The following is a 14,036-nucleotide window of genomic DNA, read 5'->3' on the forward strand; positions in this document are numbered from 1 at the left end:
TAAACCACGCATGCCTCTGTTCTTGAAGGCAGATTCTTTCTTTGATCTTGAAGCTGGCAAACATAGGTCTTGTAAACCTGCAGAGGACAACCCAACAATTGGTGGCAGGTAGGAGATGGCAGAAACTCCTGTGAGTGCCAAGATATAGGATGGGGGATGGGAAGTTATTGGGGGCATCCACTAGCATGTGGGGCCCCAAAAGTTGCTGGGTGGTCCTGAGGTGGCTGTCCACTAACCCAGGGGGCCCAAAAGTTGCTGGCTGTAATCCCCAAACTGTAGGGTATTCCTGAGGAGGCTATCTACTACCATAGGGTTCCCAAGAATTGCAGGGGGAATCCCAGAAGCAACAGGGAAATCCCTGGGTGTCTGTTCACTAGGACATGGGGCCTTTGGGTGGCTGTCCTTGTTGAATGGGGGCTGCCCAGAGGTCAGGAGAACAATGGCCTCTGCTAGCTCTACTACTATATCAAAGTGAGCCTTTTGTTATTGGTTAAGCCAGCTTGCTGGAAGGAATGGTATTTCTCTTGTGCCTTTGCCATGTAAATGATCTACCTGGCTCTCTGGAACTATGGTCTGTGATTCTAAGAGTAAGGAGAAAAAAGTGCTTTTAGGTCAACTCTATAGAAGTAACCGTGTTTAGGTAACATCTATCTAAGAATGTCTCCCTGGATTTTGGTAACTTGAAACTAAGTGAAGAGAATTCATGGACTTTCTGTGCCGTGTGCTTAGTGGTGTTGCACTCTTTGGGACCCCATGGGCTACAGCCCTCCAGGCTCCTCTGGCTACAGGGATTCTCCAGACAAGAATACTGGAGTGGGCTGCTTATCCCTCCTCCAGGGGATCTTGCCAACCCAGGTCTCCAGCATTGTAGCCAGATTCTTTAGCAACTGAATCAACAGGAAAGCCCAAGAATACTTGAGTGGGTAGGTAGCCTATCCCTTCTCAAAGAGATCGTCCTGACCCAGGAATCGAACAGGGGTCTTCAGCTCTGCAGGCGCACACTTTACCAGCTGAGCTACCAGGGAAGCCCTGCAGGCAGCTTAGTAAGATAGACAATATTATTTGTTTTTCCAGCATCATTTGGACCTAAGGCTTCCCGTGTGAGGACATTCTTTTCCTTTACTTCTCTTTGCAGTCTGTAGTATAATTGAAATAAAATTGTATTGTTTTTACGTCCTTCTGTGTAAGACTGAGAGTTTCCATGCAGTAGGAGCTACATTTGCTTTATTCACTTGTATTCCTTGGTGAGAATTACACAGTCTGTCACGTAGGTACTCAGTGTATTTGTATAATATGAATGGAACGAATGAATAAACAAATGTAACCACCCATTCTTTAATAAAATTTTAAAATGAGGGTGTGGATTTTCATTTTTGAGTAAAGAAACTCATTTTCTATGATATAATAAATAGAACAAAGTACAAATTTAATAACACAGAATCATAAACATGTTTTAGAAATTTTAATGTGATATATAGATGAAATGTAACTTAACAAATTTCCTAATTTTTAGGTATGTTAGATGCAAGAAGGAATAAATAAATCAGCAACAGATGACATCAGGGCAGGCATCATTTCAGGACTCATGCCCCTACAGCTGAATACTTTTATATCTACTTGCTTTTTACTACTGACAATGTATCAGCTAAAGTAATTCAATGAATTTGGTGGCTGGAGCAGAAATCAGAGTCTTCTGAAATGAACACAGGTGAGTGTAGGAGGCTGATGTGTCATCTTAGTCGGCAAGAGTCATCAAGGTGAGTTCAGGTCTCCACCCATCTTTGTTAACCTTTTTTGCAAGGTGGTTGAAGTAAGGGCTCTCATCATCTCCACTCTGACGGTTTCCCAGGCGCAGTCGCTGTATCCCTTCTCTTGCAGGTAGTCATGGATGCCCTGGAAGTACTTCTTCACAGTCACAATGGGGTCCATCTTTCCCAGTTCAGAGTCTTTCTCTCCTATCACGGGACCCCTGCAGGTGTCCAGGTCCTCCAGCTGCTGTTGGAGTCCAGTGTGGAGCTGCTCCAGGAGGGTGGTGTTCCAGGCAGCAGATGAGTGCTCTGTGTGGAAGAGGTTGAAGCTCTGCTGGAGCATCTCGTGGAGCACAGTGATGGCCTGGGCCTCCTGGAGCTGGTCGCCCTCCACCATCTCCTGGGGAAGACCAAAGTCTTTTCTGTCCTGCAGACAGGAATGAGGTGACAGTCTGTTCATTCGGTCCAGGAGCCTGAGGTTCTCCCTGGCATCCAGCATGAGTCTCCGAGATAGGTAACAACCCAGAGATCCTCCTGGGCCGTAGCTGACCAGCACCAGGGCCATCCGTAGAGAGAGCACAAAGGCCATGGGGAAGATGTGGCTGCTGCCGGGCTGGCTGAGATGGGGTCTGGGGGAACCTTCAGGTAGGTTCTCTGATGACGATTGTTCTAACCAAGGCTTTTAAATAGGGAAGACGGTACTCATTATCTGAAAATTTCTCTCTCACTTACTGTTTGTGTTTTCATTTAGATATTTTCTACTTGACCTAGAAAATGTAGTCAATCTAAACTCTTAATTTTTACAGTAGACGTTTAATTTTCCCAATAAAATTTGATTTGTCAATGTAAATGTATATCAATTAAATGAGAAACTAAATAAAGGCTGAAGTTATGTAAGTATGGAAAGACTTATAGACCTGTACATAGTTATTATGTACAAATATAGGTATAATATATATAAACATTCCTTTTGTTTATCATATGTCAGGAACATAATTTTCCCTTGATTCTAACTGCATTTTTCCCTCCTTATCTTACACATAGGAATGCAGAGTCACTCAGGCCACATTGATTTTTGTATTTTCTTTTCTGTCTCACAGAGGATAAGCTTGTAATTAAGGGTGAATGAACTACTTGGGTGTTTCTGTTCTTTTGAGAGCATTCATTCAGGTTCCTAAGACTGCATTTCACTGGGGCCACCAGGTCATGTGAGTGAAGTATCTCCTGCCATATCAGTAAACCAGAATGACACATTCATCAAGAGTTTCCAGCCCTCCAGGGTGCTCAGGAAGGGGGAATACACCTGTGGACTCAGTTCAGTTCAGTCGCTGAGTCATGTCTGACTCTTTGAGACCCCATGAATTGCAGCACGCCAAGCCTCCCTGTCCATTACCAACTCCCGGAGTTCACCCAAACTCACGTCCATCGAGTCGGTGATGCCATCCAGCCATCTCATCCTCTGTCGTCCCCTTCTCCTCCTGCCCTCAATCCCTCTCAGCATCAGAGTCTTTTCCAATGGGTTAACTCTTTGCATGAGGTGGCCAAAATATTGGAGTTTCAGCTTTAGCATCAGTCCTTCCAAAGATCACCCAAGACTGATCTCCTTTAGGATGGACTAGTTGGATCTCCCTGTAGTCCAAGGGACTCTCAAGAGTCTTCTCCAACACCACAGTTCAAATGCATCAATTCTGCAGCGCTCAGCTTTCTTCACTGTCCAACTCTCGCATCCATACATGACCACTGGAAAAACCATAGCCTTGACTAGACGGAACTTGTTGGCAAAGTAATGTCTCTGCTTTTCAATATGCTATCTAGGTTGGTCATAACTTTCCTTCCAAGGAGTAAGCGTCTTTTAGTTTCATGGCTGCAATCACCATCTGCAGTGATTTTGGAGCCCAAAAAGATAAAGTCTGACACTGTTTCCCCATCTATTTCCCATGAGTGTGGGACCAGATGCCATGATCCTTGTTTTCTGAATGTTGAGCTTTAAGCCAACTTTTTCTCTCTCCTCTTTCACTTTCATCAAGAGGCTTTTTAGTTCCTCTTCACTTTCTGCCATAAGGGTGGTGTCATCTGCATATCTGAGGTTATTGATGGTTCTCCTGGCAATCTGGATTCAAGCTTGTGCTTCCTCCAGCCCACCATTTCTCATGATGTACTCTGCAAATAAGTTAAATAAGCAGGGTGACAAATACAGCCTTGACATACCATTTTTCCTGTTTGGAACCAGTCTGTTGTTCCATGTCCAGTTCTAACTGTTGCTTCCTGACCTGCATATAGGTTTCTCAAGAGGCAGGTTAGGTGGTCTGGTATTCCTATCTCTTTCAGAATTTTCCACAGTTTTTTGTGATCCACACAGTAAAAGGCTTTGGCATAGTCAATAAAGCAGAATAAATGATTTTCTGGAACTCTCTTCCTTTTTCCATGATGGCAATTTGGTTTTTGGCAATTTGATCTCTGGTTCCTCTGCCTTTTCAACAGCTACCAAATTGCAGCTAGTCCCTAAGTTGAGCCCAAGGCAATTCACGATGTGAAAAAAGTGCAAGATGCAAGAAAATGCAAGGAAAACTGCCCCAGGAGAGCTGAGATGCAGGAAAGGAATGTTTTCAGTGAGTGCAGACACTTGCTTCTCCCAGACAAAGTAAAAGTACTAAATTCCTTAACTTGAGATAACTGGTTTTCTTAAATTCTCAAAAATACTTTGATGTTAACACTACATCCTCTTTCTTGCAGATTCCTGTATAACCTTACTCTTTCCCTTTCCTCCTTGGAGCCGTCTCTCAGGGTGAAATGATATACTGCCTCCCGAATTCACCCCAAATAAAGCATAAATTTCAACTTTTAGGTTGTCACTATTTCTTATTTGTTTTAGTTAACTTATTTATTTTAATTGGAGGCTACTTACTTTAAAATATTGTAGTGGCCATACATCGACATGAATCACCCATGGGTGTACATGTGTCCCCCATCCTGAAACCCCTCCCGCCACCCTCCTTGTCCCATCCCTCAGTGTGGTCCCAGCGCACCAGCCCTGAGCACTGTGTTGCATTCATCACACCCGGACTGGCGATCTACTTCACATACGATAAATTACATATTTCAATGCTATTCTCTCAAATCATCCCACCCTCACCTTCTCACACAGAGTCCAAAATTCTGTTTCTTACATCTGTGTCTCTTTTGCTGTTTTTCTTTCTGACTTACTTATTTCACTTGTTTAATAGGCTCCCGATCAACAGTCAGGAACAGTATATGAGAGAGCATGGTTTCTTTCAACCTGATTTTTATGGTAGATCTATAGTCTTCCACAGGCTGTGCCAATACCCCCACCAGGAATCCTGCTTCTTTTCTGATGCATGTTATGTGTGAATATTCTAATTGCAAGATAATTAATTGCCTCTCCAGCACCACCTCACTCACAAGGTGGTTATCACCTCTAGTAGCACTTTTCCTCTGGAATGACAGTGTCCTCAACCAAACTCTCTGGGCCTCACCCAAGAGGGCAGGCTAACCACATCCCGAGAACTTCAGAATTCTACTGTGGAGGGGCTTGTCTCTTTGTTTGCAAAATCATTCATCTTCTAGCATCCCCACCCTCTCCCGTGCAGTGTTTGTGTGAAGGAGGGGAGTTCTCAGTGATGACCTCCTCTTCTCCTGATCCATGTCCCCAGATATCAAGTGTCAGCAGCCCTCAGATGCTGAGAGCTAAGGTGTGAAGAGCTAACTAGGTGGAGGCATTATGCAATGGCAATTGTTACACCTTTGGTAGACAATTTTTATTTTGCCACTATAGCTTTTATCGTTCAAGTCTTTTACTTAAAGTGTTCAAGATTTGTTTTGCTCAGAATTTCTGCGTCGGGTATAGGGAATTCAGTGATGGTGTGATGTATTGTTGAAAGCTTGTGTCACAGAATCAGTGCCCTGCAGTTGTTCATTCAGTCTACATCCTTCTGTTGGGCTGACTTGTCGATCCATCTCTGTCTGATGCTCAGAAGGCAGAGCAGTGAGGCCCAGGCTGTGACAGGGAGAAATAGCCTTGTTTCTTTACTTACTCATGATGTTTTGTTTTAAATTTAAAGAACAGCAAAAAAACATTTGAGAACTTATTGTTTGCATATTGATTTACTGGCCAGTTTGTCTCTCTGCTGCTGCGTTCCTAAACATTTCATCCTAGGGTTCATACAAATGGAAGGAACAGAATGGCAGGGGGTGTCAGCATATTGTCTGTGATTTTTAAGATGAGAGATTTTTTGTTTTTCATTTCAACTTTCCCAAAAGGCAAAACTTGATGGCTGTTTGTGGACAAAAATAAAACAAATATAATTTTGAATTCCATGTTAGAGAATATAGACAAATGTCTTTTTTGCTGACGCTATGGCAAAGTGTAAGTTAAATCTAAAGAAAGTCAACCAAAAAATGGAAGGAATGAGACTATTTGAAAGTTGTCAAACAGTCTCAAAGACAGCCACGTGCACATGCTAAGTCGCTTCAGGCATGTCTGACTCTTTGTGACCCTGTGGAAAGTCTCCCCTGTCCATGGGATTCTCCAGGCAAGAATACCTGAGTGGGTTACCATTTCTCCTTCAGGGTATCTTCCTGACGCAGGGATCAAACCCTGGTCTTTATGTCTCCTGGATTGGCAGGCAGGTTCTTTACCACCAGTGTCACCTGGGAAGCCTCCACAAAGATGGCCAGGTGAGACCAAAAATTGTACATGTAGTCTTGCCCCCAAAAGGGGCCGCAAAGTGTTAAAGGGAGAAGAAAAGGAAGAAAACTTATATAGCATATGAATTAGAGAGCCCTCTCCTTTGTCAGTTGGAGAGAAGCAATCTAAAGACAAGTCTATAACCTGAGGCAGACATCTGATAGATCTTGGCTAAATTGAAGCCCTTCCCCACTCTCTGAGCAAATGCACACACACACACACACACTCATGCACACGCACACACATACACATCATGGTTAATTCCTGAATTACAATTAGATTTCTTTAATACTTCTCAATTCTACCTAAACACATCCCAGGCTATTGGTTGGCAACAGTTGTGTTCTCTGAAATCCCTTTATTTGTGTCCGTGTTCTCTCTTACTCCTGAGAAAATTGGAAGGGATGCAAGAGCAGTTATTATTCAAAGGGAATAATAAATTTAAAGCAAGGCTTTCAATAGGGAAGACAGTACTCATTTTCAGAAGTTTTCTCTCTCACGTCCATTTTGTGTTTTCATTTAGACATTTTCTCTTTGGCCCAGAAAATGTAATTAATCTATGGTTTTAATTTTTATAATAGAAGTTCAGTTTTCCCACTAAAGCTTGAATTTGTCACTCCAAATGGATTTCAAATAAATGAGAAACTAATTAAAGGGTGACGTTATGTAGGGATGGAAAGACTTATACATATGTACATTATGTACATGTTTTAATATATGTAAAGATTCCTTTTCTTTGTGTCAGGAACAAAATATTTCCTTGACTCTGAACTGAATTTTTTCTCCTTACCTTATACTGAGGAGGTCAGAGTCCCTCAGCCCCTATAGGTTTCTGTATTTTGTTTTCTGTTTTAATCAGAGCAGAAGCTTGTGAGGCTTGTGAGTATTAGTGCATAAGCTAATCAGTTGTTTCTGCTCTTTTGAGAACATTCATTCAGGTTTCTGAGGTTTCATTTCATGGGTCCACAGGTCATGAGGAATGGAGTGTTTCCTGCCATAACCAGGATGACACAGTCCTCAGAGTTTGCAGCCGCACTGGCAACCCACTTCAGTACTCTTGCCTGGAAAACCCCAGGGATGGAGGAGGCTGGTGGGCTGTAGTCTATGGGGTCACAAAGAGTTGGACACGACTGAGAGACGTCACTTTCACTTTCCTGTATTGGAGATGGAAATGGCAACCCACCCCAGTGTTCTTGCCTGGAGAATCCCAGGGACGGGGGAGCCTGGTGGGCTGCTGTCTATGGGGTCACACAGAGTCAGACACGACTGAAGCAACTTAGCAGGGTGCTCAGGAAGGAGGGATATACCTGTGAGTTGGACTGTGGCTATAATGTGAGAGTTGGACTGTGAAGAAAGCTGAGCGCTGAAGAATTGATGTTTTTGAACTGTGGTGTTGGAGAAGACTCTTGAGAGTCCCTTGGACTGCAAGGAGATCCAACCAGTCCATTCTAAAGGAGATCAGTCCTGGGTGTTCTTTGGAAGGAATGATGCTAAAGCTGAAACTCCAGTACTTTGGCCACCTCATGCAAAGAGTTGACTCACTGGAAAAGACTGATGCTGAGAGGGATTGGGGGCAGGAGGAGAAGGGGACGACAGAGGATGAGATGGCTGGATGTCATCACCGACTCAATGGACATGAGTTTGAGTGAAGTCTGGGAGATGGTGATGGACAGGGAGGCCTGGCGTGCTGCAGTTCATGGGGTCTCAAAGAGTCAGACATGACTGAGTGACTGAACTGAACTGAACTGGTCTTAATCAAATAGAACAATGTATTTTGCTCAAGGACATGTTTCTCCTTAACAAGAACTTTCTGACTTATTTTAAGATGTATATTATTGGAGTGAGTCTGGTAAGATATTTCTATTGTTAGTTCTAATCCCATTATCTTAAAATATATTTGATGGGAGTGGGTCTAGTAAAATCTTTAAACTTTGAGACATTCTTTTGATTTATTGTAATAACCAATTTAAAAAGTATATAGCTCTCTTGCTAAGGCTAGCGAGTGGGGCACTCTGCACCCCGCTTCTGATGTCTATATCAGAAGCTTTCTCTGTCTCTTTTTATACTTTAATAAAACTTTGCTATACAAATGCTCTTGAGTGATCAAGCATGGTCCCTGTTCCCGGAGCTAAATCTTCGGAGATAATGAATCCGACACTGTTTACCATAAGCTATCAGCCCTCTCATCCCTTAATTGGAGTGAAGCAATGTAAACACGCAGTGTATAACCTGAAGCAGAGATTTAAGAGATCTAGTCTATATTGACAGAGAAGGCAATGGCACCCCACTCCAGTACTCTTGCCTGGAGAATCCCAGGGACAGTGGAGCCTGGTGGGCGGCCGTCCATGGTGTCACACAGAATCGGACGTGACTGAAGCGACTTAGCAGCAGCAGCAGCCTATATTGAAGCCCTTCCCTGCTACTTGATCAGTACACAGACACACACACACACTCTCGCTCTCCCTGGTTTACTTCCTCAGTTACTGTAGTTCATTACCTTCAGTTCTGTTCAGTCATGTCTGACTCTTTGCGACCCCATGAATCACAGCACGCCAGGCCTCCCTATCCATCATCAACCCCTGAAGTTCACTCAGACTCATCTCCATCAAGTCGGTGATGCCATCCAGCCATCTCATCCTCTGTCGTCCCCTTCTCCTCCTGCCCCCAATCCCTCCCAGCATCAGAGTCTTTTCCAATGAGTCAACTCCTCACGTGAGGTGGCCAAAGTATTGGAGTTTCGGCTTTAGCATCAGTCCTTCCAACGAACACCGAGGACTGATCTCCTCTAGAATGGACTTGTTGGATCTCCTTGCAGTCCAAGGGATTCTCAAGAGTCTTCTCCAACAACACAGTTCAAAGACATCAATTCTTCGGCGCTCAGCTTTCTTTACAATCCAATTCTCACATCCATACATGACCACAGGAAAAACCATAGCCTTGACTAGGTGGACCTTTGTTGGTAAAGTAATGTCTCTGGTTTTCAATATGCTATCTAGTTTGGTCATAACTTTCCTTCCAAGGGGTGTCCTTTAATTTCATGGCTGCTATCACCATCTGCAGTGATTTTGGAGCCCCCCAAAATAAAGTCTGACACTGTTTCTCTTTCCCCATCTATTTCCCATGAAGTGTGGGACCAGATGCCATGATCTTCGTTTTCTGAATGCTGAGCTTTAAGCCAACTTTTTCACTCTTCTCTTTCACTTTCATCAAGAGGCTTTTTAGTTCCTCTTCACTTTCTGCCATAAGGGTGGTGTCATCTGCATATCTGAGGTTATAGATATTTCTCCCGGCAATCTGGATTCCAGCTTGTGCTTCTTCCAGCCCAATGTTTCAGATGATGTACTCTGCATATAAGTTATATAAGCAGGGTGACAATATACAGCCTTGACAGACTCCTTTTCCTATTTGGAACCAGTCTGTTGTTCCATGTCCAGTTTTAACTGTTGCTTCCTGACCTGCATATAGGTTTCTCAAGAGGCAGGTCGGGTGGTCTGGTATTCCCATCCCTTTCAAAATTTTCCACAGTTCATTGTGATCCACACAGTCAAAGGCTTTGGCATAGTCAATAAAGCAGAAATAGATGTTTTTCTGGAACTCTCTTGCATTTTTGATGATCCAATGGATGTTGGCAATTTGATCTCTTGTTCTTCTGCTTTTTCTAAAACCAGCTTGAACATCAGGATGTTCATGGTCCACGTGTTCCTGAAGCCTGGTTTGGAGACTTTTAAGCATTACTTTACTAATGTGTGAGATGAGTGATATTGTGTGGTAATTTGAGCATTCTTTGGCATTGCCTTTCTTTGGGATTGGAGTGAAAACTGACCTTTTCCAGTCCTGTGGCCACTGATGAGTTTTCCAAATTTGCTGGCATGTTGAGTGCAGCACTTTGACAGCATCATCTTTCTAGATTTGAAAGAGTGCAACTGGAATTCCATCACCTCCACTAGCTTTGTTCATAGTGATGCTTCCTAAGGCCCACTTGACTTCACATTCCAGGATGTATGGCTCTAGATGAGTGATCACACCATCGTGATTATCTGGGTTGTGATGATCGTTTTTGTCCAGTTCTTCTGTGTATTCTTGCCACCTCTTCTTAATATCTTCTGCTTCTGTTAGGTTCATACCATTTCTGTCCTTTATCGAGCCCATCTTTGCATGAAATGTTCCCTTGGTATCTCTAATTTTCTTGAAGAGATCTCTAGTCTTTCCCATTCTATTGTCTTCCTCTATTTCTTTGCATTGATTGCTGAGGAAGGCTTTCTTATCTCTTCTTGCTATTCTTTGGAAGTCTGCATTCAGATGCTTATATCTTTCCTTTTCTCCTTTGCTCTTTGCTTCTCTTCTTTTCACAGCTATTTTTAAGGCCTCCCCAGACAGCCATGTACCTTAATTGTTCTCAATTCTACTCAAAAAGATAAACCCCAGGGTAATGGTTGGCAACAGTTGTATTCTCTGAAATCTATTTGTGTCTGTGTTCTCTCTTACTACTGAGTCAAAGTGGAAAGGATGCAAGTGCAGTTATTATTCAAAGGGACATTGAGAGTTTTCTCATAATTATAAATTCAAGCAATAGGATCTCATACTGAGAATGGAATTTAAAAACTGACAACATACTCTTAAGAAAGATTTAATGCACCTTCCATCAGGATCTTTTTCTTCTGACTTCTCTTACATTTCCAGACGAGAATGCCAGGCTTTAAGCCTCCAAGGGTCTTAAAGTATGTGAAGCGAATGAGAAATCTGGTACCTTTGCCAGATGAGCAGCCTGGAAGCAAGAAGCACATCCTGATCTTTCAGGCTGCTCATCTGTCATAGGTTCCTTAGCCCAAAGACATGTCCTGACTGAAGCTGGGAGTATTTTCCCTCTCTAATATGAAAACCAAGGAAGCAGGCTTATTCAGATTACTGGTATCAGTTCTTTCCAGTAAAGACCCTCTTTTAGTTCTGAAGAAAATGTTAATGGAAGAAGACAGACTTCTGCCTAGAGGAGCAAGATGCCTGTTCTACAGACTTGGTGAATGGCCTAGTCCATCTTGGCCAGTAGAGGGCACTTTTCCTTTGTAATTATTTCAGCAGCCTTGAGAGGATAACCCACTGAAAAACCTATAACTTTCACTCAAACTTTTATTGATGGCTTTTCACTCTTCAGTTCAGTTCAGTTCAGTTGCTCAGTCAAGTCCGACTCTTTGCGACCCCATGAATCGCAGCACGCCAGGCCTCCCTGTCCATCACCATCTCCCGGAGTTCACTCAGACTCACATCATCGAGTCCATGATGCCATCCAGCCATCTCATCCTCTGTTATCCCCTTCTCCTCCTGCCTCCAATCCCTCCCAGCATCAGAGTCTTTTCCAATGAGTCAACTCTTCGCATGAGGTGGCCAAAGTTCTGGAGTTTCAGCTTCAGCATCATTCCCTCCAAAGAAATCCCAGGACTGATCTCCTTCAGAATGGACTGGTTGGATCTCCTTGCAGTCCAAGGGACTCTCAAGAGTCTTCTCCAACACCACAGTTCAAAAGCATAAATTCTTAAGGGGAACTTATTAACCAGAACCACAAAGAAACAGGATATAGCTGTGTGAATGGCTGGGGCATGTGAAGATGGAGAGAATGAGGAGAGCGCACTGGGAATTTCTACATTAGAGTAGAAGTACAGGCGTACTTTGCTTTATCTTGCTTCACAATTAATTCCAATTTTAACAGATTGAAAGTTTGTAACAACCCCATGTCAAGCAAGTCTATTGATGCCATTTTCCAACATCCCTTGCACACTCTCTGTCTCTGTATCACACACTGGAGTAATTCTTAGGATAGTTCAAACCTTCACAAGCAAAAAAATCTGAAGGCCCAGATGATCATTGGTGACTTTTAGCAATAAAGTATTTTTTAAATTAAGGTTTGTATGTATGGTCAGTTCTCTGTTGTCTGTTCTCTTACTCTCTGTACATCTCCTGCCCCACCAGTACACCTATGCACATGACTGGCCTTTCTCTGTACTTGTGTCCCAGCTGGTGATCTTTCTTATCAAAGAACTGGTTAGAGTGGGGAAATGAGCTCCCCTATAACTGGCAAAATACCCGCAATCCCTACTTCCCCATCCTCCCAGTCCCCCCATCCCTCCCAGTGCCACCATGTACTTCCTGCCACCAGTGCACCACATATGGTGTAGTGTCACTCCAGGGCCTTGCTTCAGACGTGTAAGTGCCCCCATCCATTAAGCTAGTGATGTCTCTGTTGCTGACACCAGTTTCTTGCTTTGTCTTGAAGCTGGGCAAACGTAGGCTTTGCAGCCTGCAGTGTACGGCCTAACAATTGGTGGCAGCAGCCAGGAGACCACAGAAACTCCTGTGAGTGTCAAGACATCGGGAAATACAGGATGGGGGGTGGAAAGTTGTGGGGGGCATCCACCAGCAGGTGAGACCCAAAAGTTGAAGGTATTATATAGAAGTTTTACAACAAAGGCTATCTGAACAAAGGTAACCTGAACATAAAGAGATTATTGTGAATTAAAGAACACCAGATATCCCGAATTAAGGAATTTAGCACTTTTCTCCGTATGGGAAAATGGGCTCACTGCAACCATCCCTTTGGTGCATCTCAGCTACTTGTGTTCACTACCCTGTAGTTTTCACATCCTGAGTTCCTCAGGGCTCATCGTAGGGAGTGGCTGCAGCTTGATGGCAACCAGATCACAGGCATTCTTCTCCTTTCTGAGTGCCCTTAAGGCTCAGGGATTCACATTTGGAGGGTGGAATTGCTGATGACTGTGATATCCTTGCTTTACTGATATGGCAGGAAATACTCCAGTTCTTAATAGCAATTTGGGAAACTACCCCTATGCTAGAATTAAAACATTTTTCTTTTCTCTGTGCCTTTTCTCTCCAGCAATTGGGGACTTGAGTTCCAAGCAGCCTAATCAGGTGAATGGGAAAGCCTGGCTGCTGACATGTGCAAGAATCTCAGTATTTGGGGAACCAAGAAATCCACTGAGGCAGAGCTGCCTCACCATACCTGCCTGATGGTTCAGACAGTAAAGAATCTGCCTGTATTGTGGGAGATGAAGGTTTGATCCCTGGGTGGGGAAGATCCCCTGGAGAAGGAAATGATAACCCACTCCAGTGTTCTTGCCTGGAAAATCCTATGGACAGAGGAGCCTGGAAGGCTACAGTCCATGGGGTCACAAAGAGTTGGACATGACTGAGTGACTCCACTTTTACTTTACCATATTTAAGCTCTAACTCTGTGGAAAACAACCTATGAAGTGTTTTTAAATGTTCGTTTGTATGATAATTCTTAGAGCATTTTCACCTTATTGTACATTTGTGAAACCTGAAGCTCGGAGAAGTTAGGTGAATTTCTAGGATCACACGTAATTGCTGGCAGAATCAAGATTCTATACAGAACCCTATGTTGCTTGTTATAAGCAATTTTAAAAGTTTCATTTTAGAATTCCATTAAGTTTTAAAATAAGCTTTGCTCCTCAAATTAAACAAATGTCTTGTTTCCTTGTCTTCTTTTTATTGGTGCATACAGTTATATATATGTAGCTGTTTTCACCTACTGTTTACCTTAGGTATTGTAAAAG

The 14,036-nt window shown here is 43.2% G+C and overlaps 1 protein-coding gene across 1 annotated transcript; it reads right to left on the reverse strand.

Annotated features, from left to right (window-relative positions):
- Positions 1 to 1,752: 1,752 nt before the first annotated feature.
- Positions 1,753 to 2,337, reverse strand: LOC128052438 (interferon tau-10). The gene has a single exon (XM_052644999.1). It carries the CDS (start codon positions 2,335 to 2,337, stop codon positions 1,753 to 1,755), a length of 585 nt encoding a protein of 194 aa, XP_052500959.1.
- Positions 2,338 to 14,036: the final 11,699 nt, after the last annotated feature.

Source organism: Budorcas taxicolor, chromosome 8 (assembly GCF_023091745.1).
Source record: "Budorcas taxicolor isolate Tak-1 chromosome 8, Takin1.1, whole genome shotgun sequence".
Lineage (NCBI taxonomy): Eukaryota > Metazoa > Chordata > Mammalia > Artiodactyla > Bovidae > Budorcas > Budorcas taxicolor.

Coding starts and splice junctions, on each gene's coding strand:
- LOC128052438 (XM_052644999.1), bottom strand. CDS start 2,337: ATGGCCTTTGTGCTCTCTCTACGGATGGCCCTGGTGCTGGTCAGCTAC.